The sequence below is a fragment of the Trichomycterus rosablanca genome, chromosome 11, assembly GCF_030014385.1.
Source record: "Trichomycterus rosablanca isolate fTriRos1 chromosome 11, fTriRos1.hap1, whole genome shotgun sequence".
In the NCBI taxonomy this organism is placed as follows: domain Eukaryota; kingdom Metazoa; phylum Chordata; class Actinopteri; order Siluriformes; family Trichomycteridae; genus Trichomycterus; species Trichomycterus rosablanca.
Genome location: NC_085998.1, coordinates 1,074,731 through 1,091,144, shown reverse-complemented (window position 1 = coordinate 1,091,144; position 16,414 = coordinate 1,074,731). Strand labels below are relative to the sequence as shown.

Below are 16,414 nucleotides of genomic sequence, written 5' to 3'. Positions count from 1 at the left end.
ATCCCATCTTGGTTTGGCTGCTCCAGCACTTCTTGAGCTTTGAGGTTCATTCAACATTTCAGGACCATTGTGATACCCTGACCAAGAAGTCTTTAGGTAGGCCAGATGGATGCTGGAGGCCCAAGGGGTCTTTAAAGAAATAAAAAGGCTCTTTGTGACTGCCCCAAAGCTCCGACTACCTGACAAGGTGGATGACCAAGAGGGTCAACCAAGATCTTGAATGAACACTCTAGCCCCGACCAACCCCACGTTTTGGTCAAAACAAACATCTGCTCTGGGCAGAATATGCTCACAAAACTTTTGACACTAATCCAGCAGACATCGGCTTTCTGTCTGCACTGAGCTTCATCCAGTGCTGCAATAGAGTCTGGAGGAAAGTTACCGCTGCATCTAGAGTAGCTGCTGACCACCATCACTGATCAGTTGTGTAGTGTGAACAGTTCAGATATCTGACCGCTGTAAAAGTCATGTAGTGTGTCTGTGACATTATTATTTCAGGTACTGAAGCATCATAAATACATGATCAAAGAAAAAAATAAACCACATCAAACACTGTAAATACCAACAGTCCAAAACAAGCCAATTCATTCATCAAATTATTTTATTTATTTAAGCTGCTGGTTATAAATCTGTACTGAATTTACTTTTAACAGCACAGATCATCTCAACCAAAAACCTGCTAACAAGCTACAGAAGAAGATCTCAGACTTCATCAGCGTCTTTGATGTAAGAATGAAGTTTTATTTACACTAAAGCATTTCTTACCTGAACAGTCAGATTAGGGATTATTCACTCTTGTGAGCTCTTCATTATCTTTGCTAACAGCTTATCAGTGGACTTTAGGTCAGGAAACTGGTGTGACCATGGTAAACGCTTAATTATGTTCTCTTTTAACTGTTTTATGTTTGATAGAAGCCAAAACCTCAATGTAGTTTATTGACAGAATCAGATTTTTGTTTAAAACCTGTTGGTCCTTCATGGAGTCCATGATGCATCCTTAAAACCTCACCAGAAAGAAAACATCACAGATCCATGACCATCCCATAGTGCAGGGACTGGATTTCATTTTGTAGATCCATTCTTATTTTGACACTAAACCCCCCCTCGTTGTGTAGAATAATGATAAACTCGTCAGGAGTTTTTAGATTGATTATTAATAGTATTTTGTACAGATATGAGTATCAGAAGTTACTATAAAATATTGGTGCATCAGTAATTGATCATTGTGAGGGTCTAATAGTTCTGTGTTTTATATTTTTATATTCTGTTTTGTTTTAAGGAAGTGGAAAAGAAGATCGTGGGGTTTGTAAAAAAGGAACTGGAAATGTTTAAAAATCTTTTGAAAGAAGAAAACACAAACTATAACGAGGAAATGAAGGATGAGAAGATGTTCAGTCTGAGAGACTCTGCTCTTAATATGATATTTCATTTTCTGAAGATGATGGAACGTGATGATATCGCTGATGCTCTTCAGAGTAAGAATATAACAGATATTTAACACTTCATACATTTATAAACACGTGCATGGTGTGTTGTGTTGCTGCCATGATAAAGATAATCTGATCGTTGTTATAGTCTTTAATTTTTGCTGATATTTACAGCATTTGACTGACCATTTTCTCCAAAGCGACTTACGATTGTGACTGAATTCATAGTGAGCAGTTGAGGGCAGGTGAGTCCTTCCACAAGTTCTGTCATACAGCAATGCCACCTTCAATGCCCTCATGTGGGCGTCTCATCACAGGCCCAGAGTAACAGAACTTGTGGGACTTTATGTGGTTCTGTAGCTCTTTTTCTGTTCTGGCCGTCTTGTACACTTGCTCAGTGGTGATCATCTTCCTTCATGAGATGGGATTCAGCAATTGTCTTTAATTTAGCTGTGTTTATCAGCATGTTCTTTTCCTTTGCAGCTTTTTGAAATGACACACCAGCTCCTGTAGTTCTTTAATGCTCTTTACACCAATTCCGAATCCTCGGGCAAATACGTGTAGCATCTTTCTCATCTCTTGTTTTGCACGGATGTTAAACAGAAAAAGTAAGACGTTACATCCTTGTTGGGTTTCTTACCCTTAACCACGCTAATATGTGATTGTCGTAGCAGCACATTTACATTTTCGGAGCGACTTATCCAGAGCGACTTACAGAAGTGCTTCCATAGTAAACATTTCATTACTCTGGTTTAAGTAAACAACAGTTCAAGAACACAAATCTGCTGAAACCTGTTAAGACAAAAGTTTTGATTTCAAGAAATGAATAAGAGTGTTGGTACAAGTCAGTTTAAATGCTTAGTAAAAAGGTGATAAAGATTTTTAATAGTTTTTTAAAGACAGCGAGAGACTCTCTCTCTCTCTCTGGCGTATGTCCTTAGACCTTCAGCTCCGTTGTTGCTAGCCAGTCTAGTGTTTCGTCATCCAGATCTGTTAACCCACGAGCGCCATTCGGTGGCCGGAATTTGGGGCAGCTGGTCATCACATGTTCCACTGTCTGTAATGGGTCCCCACATTCACAGTGGGCACTGTCTGCAAGACCCCACTTCTGCATCGCTGCTCCAAAGCGTCCCACCCCTGTCCTCAAGCGATTAAGGGTTGTCCACTCCTTACGGGTGAGGAGCTGGCCAGGAACATCTGTTGGGTCTTTAATATAGTAATGAAGCGTAGATGGCCCTACTGCCTTCCACTGGTCCCTCCATCTTGCCTTCACCCAGGAAGCCTTGGAGATGTAAGCTGGTGTTGTGCGGAGCAGTTCCTGGGCATGTGTGGCAAAGGGGTGTCGGGACTTGAGGCGCATGCACTGTGGTGTCTCTGTGACGATCTTGTGGAGGAGGTGTGATTCACTCATCTGTGCCTTCCGAGCGAGGGCCAACATGGCCGCTTCTCGTCTGACCTCTGCCGGGGCGATTCCAGCGAGGACAGGCAGTTGATAGGTTGGAGTGGCTCGTAGGCATCCAGAGACAGTCCGCAGGGCAGTGTTGAGGGCCACATCCAGCTTCTTCACATGGAGGCTACGGCACCAGACCGGGGCACAATACTCAGCAGTGGGGAACACCAGTGCCTCAGTGGAGATGCGCAGTGTCTTTGTGCTGGCTCCCCAGGTAGTGCCGGCGAGACAGCGTATCAGTGCAGCACGGGCAGTGGTCTTTGCCTTGACACTCTCCAGGTGTTGTTTAAAGGACAGAGTTCTGTCTAGCTTCACACCGAGGTATGTCGGGGAGGGCTGGGACTGTAGCTGGACATTGTCAACCATGATGTTGATCTCACGGGTTGCTTCCTTGTTGTAGAGGTGGAACATTGTTGCTACAGTCTTATCGGCGCTGAGCTTGAGGCGCCAGTTCTTCAGGTAAGAGGACAAGATGGCCATGTCCTTGGAGAGGCCCTCCTCTACTGCTTCCCAGGATGGCTTGCTGAGTAAGATGGCCAGATCGTCTGCGTAGCTGTACTTCCGAGATGTTGTTTTGGGTAGATCATGGATGTAGATGTTGAACAGCATTGGTGCCAGCACTGAACCCTGTGGGACGCCGTTCCTGAGCTTTTTCACCCTGCTGCTTTGACCGTTGCTGGTATGTAGCCGGAAGCTGCGGTTGCTCAGCATCTCCATAATGAAGCTCACCATGTGCTTGTCTGGGATGGTATCCAGAAGCTTCATATGTAGCCCACGCAGCCATACAGTGTCGTAGGCAGCTGTGAGGTCCAGGAAGACGGCCCCAGCTTTCTCACCTGCCTGGAAACTGTTCTCTATGTCTTGGCACAGGAGGGTCACCTGGTCTGTTGTAGATCTGCCACTTCGAAAGCCAGCCTGTTCTTCTGGCAGCTGGGGATCAATCACTCGGGTGAGGCGCACCAGGATGAGGCGTTCGAGGAGCTTGTATGGTACACACAGCAGTGAGATGGGCCGGTATCCTTTGGGGTCATCGCTTGGCTTGTTCGGCTTTGGCAGGGCTATCACCTTCGCACGACGCCAGATTTTAGGCAGCTTTAAGTACTGAAGGCATACGGAGAGGAAGGAACGGAGCCAGTCAGTTGCCTTCATGCCTTGGTGTTTTATGTATTCGGGGTGGATGCCGTCTATGCCTGGTGCCTTGCCAGTCTTCAGGCATTGAATTGCCAGTTCAAGTTCTTGCGTTGTGAAGTTAGTAGATAGGTCGGAATCACACCCTGGGGCCCTAAGCAGCTCATGGACTCTTGCCGATATCTGTCGAGCGGAGTCCTTGTCTGCATTGGGGAAGCGGCCATTACTCAGCAGGAGTGACGCAATGGAGTTTGCAGTGATGGGACACTGTGCAGGAGCTGTTGACCTACCGGTCAGCTTGTTCAGGGTCTGCCACCCCCGTCGGCTGGAGTGTGTGAAGTTAATTGACTCCACAGTCTCAGTCCAGCGTTGCCTACGCTTCTCGGTTAACCTACAAAATAAATTATCTGCTGCTTTGTCCCTGTCTTCGCTGGTCTGCGATTCTGTATGGGCATGCAGTAGGTTTTCACATTCTTTGTCCCAGCAGGGAACATAGGCCTTACGCACACCACGGGGGATGTTATTCTTGGCGGCGGAAAGCAGCATCTTGCAGTATGAGTCGTAGGCATCGTTTAGGTTGTTAGGGCACGGAGGTAGTAGACCGGCAACTGCCTTGCTGACTTGTTTGGTGAAGCCTGCCCAGTTCGCTTTCCGAAAGTTCCACCTCTTGACATCCTTCCCTTGCACAGGCTGGACCAGAGATGGAATAGCGATAAGCGACGGTCGATGGTGTGACCGGGGAAACATGTCCAGGGTGCGTCTTACCGGGAGTGGCTGGTTACTATGCCATTTTGCAAATGCCAGGTCTGGATTGGTGGTACTGTTCCATCGGGCAGAGTAGAATGTACATGGCTCCTTTGGGTCATATAGCAGTGTTGCATCTATAGTCGATGCCCAATTTACCAGAGCTTCACCATCACTGTTGGAGCTACTGTATCCCCAGTCTGTGTGGTGACTATTAAAGTCACCAGCATACACAGCAGGGGCTGGGACATCTGGCAGAGACGATGGGCCCAGTCTGCTAGATGGTGGTTTGTAGATGTTGACGATAATGATGTCATGCACTTTTGTTGTTAACCATTCTATCTCTGCACCCTCCAGGGATTGTCCAGCAGCTGACCAGGCCATATCTTTGCGGACAAATGTGGCAATACCGTGATGTTTATTGGTGATGTGACCGGCCAAGGTGTACCCAGGAACCCTCAGGATGTTCTTGTTTTCCATATGGGTCTCCTGTAGGGTGATCACTGTCACATTACTTTGGATGGCTATTTGCTCAAGGACGTCAATCTTGGCAGTGGTAAGACCTTCAATGTTGAGCTGGAGAAGCGCTAGCGCTGGGGCTGTGGTCAGTGGACGATGTGAAGACATTTGTTTCGCTTGAAGGGCATGCAACCTTGCAACTACTCTTCAGCTACTTGCGGGAGAGGCCACGTGGAGGCTGTCTTCTTCTCCCCCAGCGAGAGACTCAGATGTTCGGAACAGCGAGAGACTCAGATGTTCGGACAGACAGAGGAAGTTCGTTTCACCATTTTGGGTGCCAGTACAGAGAAGAGCCTTGATGCTCGTCTTCCTTGAGTCCTGGGTGGAGGATTAAGTCGAGCGAGACTAGAGGCTCGGAGGTTGCGTGGTACAGAGCGGGGTTTGATTAGACCACGAAGGTAGCTTGGGGTTGGTCCATTTTTGGCTTTGTAGGCGAGCATCAGTGTTTTAAATTGAATGCGTGCAGCTACAGGAAGCCAGTGAAGAGAACGCAGCACCATGTTGTTGGCTGTACAGATTCCTCAGTGGTTGGACCCTGTGTAAGGAGACACCGAAACATGGTTATCCATAATTAGTCAGACTGTACTGTGTCGAATTTTTACTTTGTGCCTGGTTCATTTCTCTTACTTTCTCGTGATTATCTGGAGTTTTGTGATCTGATCCCATTTAAATTCATTTAAAATGACTTGCAGCAGGATCCTGCTAGCATGTGAGACCAGTATAGTGGTCCTGTAGTTGCTGAATTGGAGCAAGGCACATTTCTTAGACAGTGGAATAAAGACTGTGTCCATTCTTCTGACCAGATCCCAGTCTCCCACACTTTCCTGCAGACCTTATGCAGCTTGTTAAGATTAATCTCTCCACCAAACCTGAGTAGATCAACTGCTATATCATCAGGACTTGGTGCCTTTTAATTAGCCACTTCTAGCAGGGCACACTTCTGCTGTCAACAGGTCAACAGGTCTGCTGTTGCTTTTCCTTCCTTTAATGAATCCAGCTCAGATTATTTATCTCTTCTGATCATCTTCTGCCCTTCACATCAGTTTTCTGTATCCATCAGGGTTTTTACTTCACACTTTTCTCTTATCCAGTTCTTGCATTTACATTTGTGTCAGTTAGCAGACTCTTTTTATCTAAAGGACTTACAATTATGACTGAATACAAGTTAAGCAATTAAGGGCCTTGCTCAGGGGCCCAACAGTGGCAACTTGGCTGTGGTGAGGCTTAGACATGCAACCTAACCTTGCAGTACCTTAACCACTGAGCTACCACTGTCTTCTTCTGTACTGTTTCCTTTATCTGCTGCCACAGTCCGTCTGGTATTTGTGGTTCCTCAAGTCTCTCTAGCTCTTCAAACCCTAACCCTAACCCTAACCCTGGTCTTTTCTGAGATTATTAAGGTCCAACAGCTGCTTCATTTTGAATCAGAGTGTAATGATCAACATTACAAGATTGTGATCAGGGTCATTAATGGTAATAACTAGGAGAACATGCTACAAAATTGAATAACAGTATAGAATTCTCTAAATCACTAATTGGTCGTCTGTGTTGCTGTACGTAAATTTTTAAGCCAGACAAAAACATTTTTGTTTCAAGTGTTCTACAGTCCCTGACAGAAGTTCTGTCGCTTATCCATGTTGTGGAAACAAAAGTTTATAACCTGACTTTAAATTCATCCATTGGTTTTAGAAATGACTCATATGAAAGCTGAAACCCTCCCAAATGAGGTTTAATTTACCAAAATAAATTTGCTTCACTGCAGAAATATTGATCATTTAATGAACACAGAAAGGTCAGATTTTGGCAAGACAAAAGTTTTGTCGCCCACAGAAAGTAATGTGAAAATCAAACAAATAATTTACTTCAAATACAAAGATATGTTTCATAACATTGGTGAATGAAGTTGTGGTGCTATTAGAGCCATATTTAATATTTTGTGTGACTTCCATGAGCTTTAAGGACTGCATCCATGTGGTTCGACAATGATTCATACAATTTATTGATGAAGTCATCAGGATTAGCAAAGAATGCAGTCTTACATGCCTCCCAGAGTTCATCAAGATTCTTTGGTTTTGTCTTCCAAGCTTCCTCTTTCATCCTACCCCAAACATGCTCAATGATGTTCATGTGACTGGGCTGGCCATGATGTTCTGGTGACTGGGCTGGCCAGTCCTGGAGCACCTTGATCTTCTTCACCTTGAGGAACTTTGATGTAGAGATGGATGTATGAGATGGAGCACCATCCTGCTGCAAAATTTGACCCCTTTTATGATTGGGAATGTAAGAGGTAGCTAATACTTCTTGATATTTTAGGCTATTGATATTGCCTTCCACCTTGCAAATGTTTCACACACCCCCATACTGAATGTAACCCCAGACCATGATCTTTCCACCACCAAACTTAACAGTTTTCTGGGTGAATCTTGGATCCATACGGGCTCCAGTAGGTCTCCTGCAGTATTTGCGGCGGCTGTGGTGTAATTCAACTGAAGATTCATCTGAGAAATCCACCTTCTGCCACTTTTCCAGCGTCCATCTGTTTAGCAGGCTGTGGGCCTTTTGTTTAGTGCTGGCTTCTGGGCACTGATTCGACCATGGAGGCCATTTCGAGACAGAATCCTACAAACTGTTCTAGTTGACACAGGGACTTGAGGTGACCAGGCCTGGTGGAGCTCTGCTGCAGTGGAAGAGGGGCTGGCTTTGGATTTTCTAACCAACAAACGTTCCTCCTTAGCAGTTGTCTTGCGGGGTCTGCCGGACCTGGGCTTGTCAAAAACATCTCCAGTCTCTTCAAATCTTTTTTTAATTCTTTGTACTTGACGCTGAGACACATTAAAGGTGCCAGCCACCTCTGCAGTGGATCTGGTCTTCAGCCTCTTGATAATCAAGGCTTTGGTCACAGGGTGGATTTTTGGCATGTTGTCAGAGGTGAAGTTGCAGTTCAAGTGAAGGTCTGGGGTGCTGGGGTTCTTTTTATACACACCCACTAATTAACCGATCAATTAGTGAGCACAGGTGAGGCTGTAAACTAGGATTGGGTGCATTATATGACAAGGCGACAAAACTTTTGTCTTGCCAAAATCGGACCTTTCTGTGTTCATTAAATGATCAATATTTCTGCAAAAAAGCAAATTTATTTTCGTAAATTAAACCTCATTTGGGAGGGTTTCAGCTTTCATATGAGTCATTTCTAAAACCAATGGATGAATTTAGTCAGGTTATAAGCTTTTGTTTCCACAACATGGATAAGCGACAGAACTTCTGTCAGGGACTGTATACCTTCAGTCACAAAAATAAAACAAAGTTAAATCACTGAAATCCCAGGACTGCCACACAACACACCCTTACATGTGTATGTAAACTTTTGGCTGTAACTGTGATTTAAATGTATATTTTTCTATTTTTGTTTAGATGTGCTGATTGGGTTTGAAAAGCATAAACTGAAACTGATACTGAGAAAGAAGTATCATCATGTGTGGGAAGGAATTTCAAAACAAGGAGAGTCCACCATTTTAAATCAGATCTACACAGATCTCTACATCACTGAAGGTGGAGCTGGAACTATAAACCAGGAGCACGAGATGAGACAAATCCAAAAGCAGAAAACCAGCGTAACAAAGGAAGCAACTCAAATGCAGCAGGAGCGACAAATTGAATGCCAGAACATGTTTGAACCACTGCCTGGACAAGACAAGAACATCAGAACGGTGCTGACACAGGGCGTGGCCGGCATTGGAAAATCCATCTGTGTGCAGAAGTTTGTTCTTGACTGGGCTACAGATAAAAAATATGAGGACTTCAAATTATTGTTTCCTCTGCCTTTCAGAGAACTAAACTTAAAGAAAGAAAAGCGCAACCTGATGGACGTCATCTACGAGTTTTTCCCTGAAACTAAAGGACTGAGGTTCACAGACAGGTATAAAGTCATGTTCATCTTTGATGGACTTGATGAATGTCGACTCCCTTTGGCATTCCAGGAAAATGAAAGATTGACAGACGCATCGATGCCAGCCACACTGGACGTTATACTAACCAGCCTCATGAAAGGAGACCTGCTTCCCTCAGCTCTGATCTGGATAACCACTCGACCTGCTGCAGCTGCTAGGATCCCTGCTGAATGTGTGGACCGGGTGGTGGAGGTCCGGGGCTTCAACGATCGACAGAAGGAGGAGTACTTCAGAAAAAGAATCAGTGATGAGAGCCTCGCCAACAATATCATCAAACACATTAAAGCATCTCGGAGTCTCTACCTCATGTGTCACATTCCTGTCTTCTGCTGGATTTCAGCCACAGTTCTTGAGAAGATTTTGAAGGAAACAGAAAATGAAGAGACACCAAAGACGCTGACTGAGATGTACACCTGCTTTCTGATCTTCCAGACCATCCAGGGGAACCTGAAATATACAGGAAAAAACTCCTCAGATATTCTATGGGATAAAGAGACCATACTGGCACTGGGAAAGCTGGCATTTTATAACCTGGAAAAAAGCAACCTGATTTTTTATGCAGAAGATCTAGAAGAGTGTGGAATTAATGTCAGTAAAATCTCTGCATACTCTGGCCTGTGCACTCAGGAAACAAGCAGGTTTCACGACACAGTTTTTAGCTTTGTGCATCTGAGCATTCAGGAGTTTATCGCCTCTTTATATGCATACATGCGTCTCAGAAATGAAAATGTGAATGTTTTTAACCAAGAGTCGACATCATCAGAGAACCCTGAGGAGAAAACTATGGAACTGCTCAGGATTGCAGTAGACAAAGCTTTGGAGAGCAACAGTGGACATCTTGATCTTTTTCTTCGGTTCCTTCTGGGTCTCACAGTTGACTATAATCAGAAACTCATCCGAGGTCTGTTGAAGTCCAGTGGAAGAAGCTCTGACTGCCAGAAAGAGATTGCTCAGTACATCAAGAAGAAGTTTGATGAAAACCCATCTCCAGAGAGATCCATCAACCTGTTCTACTGTCTGAATGAGTTAAACGATGATACTTTAGTAAAAGAGATCCAAATCCACTTGAGCTCAGGTCGTTTGTCTGAAGCTGAACTCTCACCTGCACAGTGGTCTGCTCTGGTCTTTGTGTTGCTGACATCAGACAAAGATCTGGATGTTTTTGACCTACAGAAGTTCATAAGATCAGATGAATGCTTTAGGAGGCTGCTGCCAGTCGCCAAGGAGTCAAAAAGAGCTCTGTAAGTAAAACTGATTCATTTTAGCTTGTTTTTTTTCACCTGATGCTCATAATGAGAGCCATGAGGGCAAAAAAAAACTGTAGGCGGGTCTAACCACATGGAAGGGATGAAAAATGTAAATGTTTATGTCAGTGGTTACAAAACCAAACACATTATTCTTTTTCTGACATCAGATATTGGCAGAATGAATCAGGCAGTAACACTTTACTGCTTTACACCAAACAATAATTGGAACTTTGAGGAGGAATTACTGCAGAAATCCAGAGTAATGTTTTTGATCTGATGCTTGTAGGTGATCAGATGTTCTGTTGTATTTTCAGACTCAGTAGCTGTAACCTGACAGACAGAAGCTGCTCAGCTTTACTCACGATTCTTAATTCTGAATCCAACCTGACCGAGGTGGATCTGAGCAACAACGACCTGCAGGATTCAGGAGTAGAGCTGATATCTGCTGGACTGAAGAATCAGAACTGTAAACTGGAGATACTGAGGTGAGATCATCTCTCCATTATATTTAACATTAGCAGCCCAGTAGTGGTGATTTTGTAATACTGTACATAAAACTATAAAATAAATAAAAGGTTTCAGCCCCAAACTATTTTATTGCCTAAGACAGCAGCTTAGTCTAGAGTGAGTTTTTAGGCTGAAGAACTAACTGAAGTTATCTGCTCCGTCTAACTGACTATTGGAAGAAACCAAATGACAGTTAAGATCACTTTACAGTGGTCCAATCTGAACATTAGAATAATTAGGGTGTGTACTAGTTTCTTAATGTCATGTAGCAACAACACAGATTTTATTTCTCTGCTTTTATTATATAAAAAACAAATAATTGAGCAGCATTAAGCTTTAGACCAAGATCTTTTTCTGTGGCTTTTAGTTTTACAGAACAATAACTGAGTTCTACAACCCCAATTCCAAAGAAGTTGGGACGTTGTGTAAAACATAAATAAAAACAGAATATGATGATTTGCAAATTCTTTTCAACCCATATTCAATTGAATACACTACAAAGACACGATATTTAATGTTCAAACAGATAAACTTTATTGTGTTTTGCAAATATTCACTCATTTTGAATTTGATACCTGCAACATGTTCCAAAGAAGTTGGGACAGGGGCATGTTTACCACTGTGTTACATCACCTTTCCTTTTAACAACACTCAGTAAGCGTTTGGGAACTGAGGACACTAATTGTTGAAGCTTTGTAGGTGGAATTCTTTCCCATTCTTGCTTGATGTACAACTTCAGTTGCTCAACAGTCCGGGGTCGCCGTTGTCGTATTTTGCGCTTCATAACGCGCCACACATTTTCAATGGGAGACAGGTCTGGACTGCAGGCAGGCCGGTCTAGTACCCGCACTCTTTTACTACGAAGCCACGCTGTTGTAACACGTGCAGAAGGTGGCTTGGCATCATCTTGCTGAAATAAGCAGGGACATCCCTGAAAAAGACGTCGCTTGGATGGCAGCGACGTCCCAATACCATCAGAGATGCTGGCTTTTGAACTTAGCACTGATAACAATCCGGACAGTCCTTTTCCTCTTTGGCCCGGAGGACACAACGTCCATGATTTCCAAAAACAATTTGAGATGTGGACTCGTCAGACCACAGGACACTTTTCCACTTTGCGTCGGTCCATCTCAGATGAGCTCGGGCCCAGAGAAGCCGGCGGTGTTTCTGGGTGTTGGTGATATATGGCTTTGGCTTTGCATGGTAGAGTTTTAACTTGCACTTGTAGATGGAGCGACGAACTGTGTTCACTGACGATGGTTTTCTGAAGTGTTCCTGAGCCCATGTGGTAATATCCGTTACAGAATGATGTGGGTTTTTAATGCAGTGCTGTCTGAGGGATCGAAGGTCACGGGCATTCAGTGTTGGTTTTCGGCCTCGCCGCTTACTTGCACAGATTTCTCCAGATTCTCTGAATCTTTTGATGATATTATGGGCTGTAGATGATGAAATCCCTAAATTCCTTGCAATTGCACATTGAGAAACGTTGTTCTTAAACAGTTGGACTATTTGCTCACGCAGTTGTTCACAGAGTGATGAACCTTGCCCCATCCTTGCTTGTGAACGACTGAGCCTTTCGGGGACGCTCCCTTTATACCCAATCATGACATTTACCTGTTTCCAATTAACCTGTTCACCTGTGGAATGTTCCAAACCTGTTTTTTGAGCATTCCTCAACTTTCCCAGTCTTTTGTTGCCCCTGTCCCAACTTCTTTGGAACATGTTGCAGGCATCAAATTCAAAATGAGTGCATATTTACAAAAAAACAATAAAGTTTATCCGTTTGAACATTAAATATCTTGTCTTTGTAGTGTATTTAATTGAATATGGGTTGAAAAGGATTTGCAAATCATCGTATTCTGTTTTTATTTATGTTTTACACAACGTCCCAACTTCATTGGAATTGGGGTTGTAAAATAGAATTAATGAGCTTTTTCTCAGTCAGATTTAGAACCCAACATTAGTAAGTCTGTTCTGTCTTTATGTCTCTAAAATAGTAACATTTTGTGTAACTGAGCTGTTGTAGGGTTTTCGTATATAATCCCAAAAAAATGTACAATTCAAGTGCAACAAACTTAAACTACACCTGGGTGCTTTGGTACTAATTAAATTCGAAACCAATTAAAAATCATATCAAAAGTGCACAATATTTATGGAACTGTGTTTTAAACATATTCTCAAACCATTACCAAACACAGTGGTAAACACGTCCTTGTCTGAGGTCTTTTTAAAATGTCTTTTAGTGATCAAAAATAAAATTATTTACAAAAGTAACATAAACAGCTGCCAAAACAAAAAGTTTACAAATCACTGCTTTCTTTTTTTATTTGCATTTCATCTCCTGGCTTTTTGTGTGTGTATGGTGCATAATACATTTCTGCAGATTATCAGATTGTGGTGTAAGAGAGGAAGGTTATGCTGCTCTGGCTGAAGCTCTGAGATCAAACTCATCATCAGAGCTGATGGAGCTGGATCTCAGAGGGAACCATCCTGGAGATTCAGGAGTAAAACCACTGTATGAGTTACTAGATCATCCAAAATCTAAACTGAGGACACTGAGGTGAGTTTTTATCATCTTTTAGTTTATCCAGCCATTTTTTTTTGTTTTTTTTATAACTGTGTTAATTAAAACTTTTGGTGTTTATTTGACAAACTTGTTTTATTTAAACACAAGAATTTAGTATCTGAGCAATGTAGAAGATGAAAGGGAGTGTATTATTACAGACACCATTTCTGGAAAACGAAGAATGTGTAATGTCGTAATTCTCTTGAATTTTTACTTACCTGATAAAAATAGAAAGAAAAGATTTGCAATGTTTTGATCAACTTCAGTGTAGTTTATGAATAGAAACACATTTAGAATTTAATGCCTGCAGCACCTCACCACACTTTACCTCAACTGCAAAATACCTTCAAGCCTGATGCAAGCCAGAACGTTGCTCAAAAGTGGCTTGTGACTGACTCTTCATCTGCACCTTCACAAACACCATCTGCATCCCTCTCCTGTGGACCGCATTAAACTTAAATAGCTGCAGAGTCCGATCCCTCTGTGTGAAATATCTCTTGGCACTGGTGTCTTTCATCCCGTGGAGCAACTGCAGGGCAGCATGGTCCAAACAGAGGGTGAAACAACATTCTAGCATTGACTGGTCATCTCTCTTCACCACTTTAGACAAAACAGCCCCCAGTCTGAAGCATCAGCAAAACAAAAGGTGGAGATTATAGAATTGTTGAAGCTTTTATTAAAGTAAGAACTTCATCCACCAGATTGACCTGGTGCTGCATTTTTAGTAAGATCAGTCAGCAGACTGACAAGGTCCAAATATTTAGGTACATTTACAGTGGTGTTAAAAAAAAATAGCAGTACAACACCATTAACCTGATAAATCACTGTTTTTAGTAAAAGTGATATTTCTACATAGCAAATAATTTACTTAAAAGTGTAGTAGAGTAATGAAAACAAAACAAACCCAACAATTAGGACGTGCATCCCACTCATTCTGAGTAATAGAAGCATTGATTGAAAGGGGCTTGTTCAAAATAATAGCAGTGAGGAGTTCAACTGGTGAAGCTATTCATTCTGCAGAAGAACGGGTGTCCATTTTGGCCCTTATTTAAGGTAGGAGGGGGGCAAATGTTGCACAGGTTGGTCATAGCTCATTTCCTTCTGAAATACTGGGTAAAATGGGTTGTTCCAGACATTGTTCTGATGAACAGCGTACTTTGATTAAAAAGTTGATAGTAGAGGGAAAAAACATACAGAGAAGTGCAGCAAATTATACTGCTCAGCTAAAATGATCTCAAATGCTTTGAAGTGAAAACCAAAACCTGAAAGACGCAGAAGGAAGCGTGGAACTACTGTTCGAATGGATCGAAGATTAGCCAAAATAGCAAATACTCAGCCAATGATCACCTCCAGAAAGATCAAGGAACATCTGAAGTTACCAGTGAGTACAGAAGATGATTAAATGAAGCCGATTTACCAGCAAGAACTCCTGCAAAGTCCCGTTGTTAAGATAAAGACGTCCTGAATGGGTTACAATTTGCCAAAGAACACATCGACTGGTCCAAAGAGAAATGGCTGAACATTTTGTGGACTGATGAAAGCAAAATTGTTCTTTTTGGGTCTAGTGGTTGTAGACAGTATGTCAGACGACCCTCGAGCACTGAATTCAAGCCAAAGTTCACTGTGAAGGTAGTAAAGCACGGTGGTACAGAATGATGATATGGGGATGTTTATCATACCGTGGTGTTATGTCTATTTATCACATACGAGGGATCATGGATCAGTTTAAATATATCAGAATACTTGAGGAGATCATGTTGCTCTATGTCGAAGAAGAAATGTCCTTAAAACGGGTGTTTCAACATGACAATGACTCAAAAGATCTTGGTTACAGACAAACAAGATTGAGGTAATAGAGTGACCAGCACAATCCCCTGACCTCAATCCCAGAGAGAACTTGTGTTCTGACGTCTGAAACACGTTTTTTTGAGGCAAAACCCAAAATGCAGAAGAACTGTGGAACGTCGTCTAATCATCCTGGACTGGAATACCTGTTCAGAGGAGCCAGAAGTTGGTCGACTCCATGCAACACAGATCTCGGAAACAATCGTTATGCCACTAAATATTAGTTCAGTAATTTAAAGTAAAGTGAAACCTCAAAAAAAAATTTCAGTTTATACATTTTTTAAGTTTTTAAAGAAAAATGCTGCACTGCTATTATTTTGAACAGCCTAATATTCATTTTTCTTAACTTTCTGTAAAGGATGAACACAAACTGGCTAAATTTTGTTAATGTTTTGATTTAGAATTAAAAGTGGAGTATTTTCAGTGCATTTGCATTTATGGAAATAAAAGTTATTATAATGAATTTGTGCTTTATTCACTTTTTTTAAATCATTGCTTTTTTTTTTAACACTACTGTACATTTATGCCATTTAGAAAATGCTTTTATTAAAAGCAACTTACATTTGTCAGTCAGTGAGAGTTACGGCCCTTACTCAACATAAACAGTGAGACGTAACTAGACCGTGGTAAAAAAAAAGGGATGAAGAAAAAGAACTGTTTAATGGTAGCTTTATGTTACTAATTACATATCATATAAATAAATATACATCATTTATAAATAAATGAACATTTTTCTGCAGGTTGTTGGGTGCTGCTGCAGAAGAAGCTTTCACTGATCTGAAGAAGGTTGTGAGTATAAACCTGTTAGTAGAGAGAGAGCTGGATCTGAGTCAGAACATACATGGAGATTCAGGAGTGAAGAAGCTCTCAGATCTACTGAAGGATCCACACTGCAGACCCACCACACTCAGGTGAGTGATCAGATAGCAGATACAATGTGATTATGTTCACATTAAATCTATAAATATGTTAGTGTGGGGTATAAACATCTAGCAAAGTCGTTTCCTGCCTGTTTTGCATCTGGATACTGAAGA

At 42.3% G+C, this 16,414-nt stretch overlaps 1 protein-coding gene across 1 annotated transcript in view; it reads left to right on the top strand.

Annotated features, from left to right (window-relative positions):
• The window catches only part of LOC134323464 (protein NLRC5-like), a 163,067-nt gene that overhangs the window by 18,036 nt on the left and 128,617 nt on the right, over nucleotides 1-16,414 (top strand). The window contains exons 7-10 of the mRNA XM_063004990.1: nucleotides 654-726; nucleotides 1,280-1,475; nucleotides 8,680-10,456; nucleotides 10,777-10,947. Of these exons, the coding sequence (XP_062861060.1) occupies nucleotides 654-726; nucleotides 1,280-1,475; nucleotides 8,680-10,456; nucleotides 10,777-10,947 (2,217 nt within the window). The remainder of the gene's footprint in view (nucleotides 1-653; nucleotides 727-1,279; nucleotides 1,476-8,679; nucleotides 10,457-10,776; nucleotides 10,948-16,414) is intronic.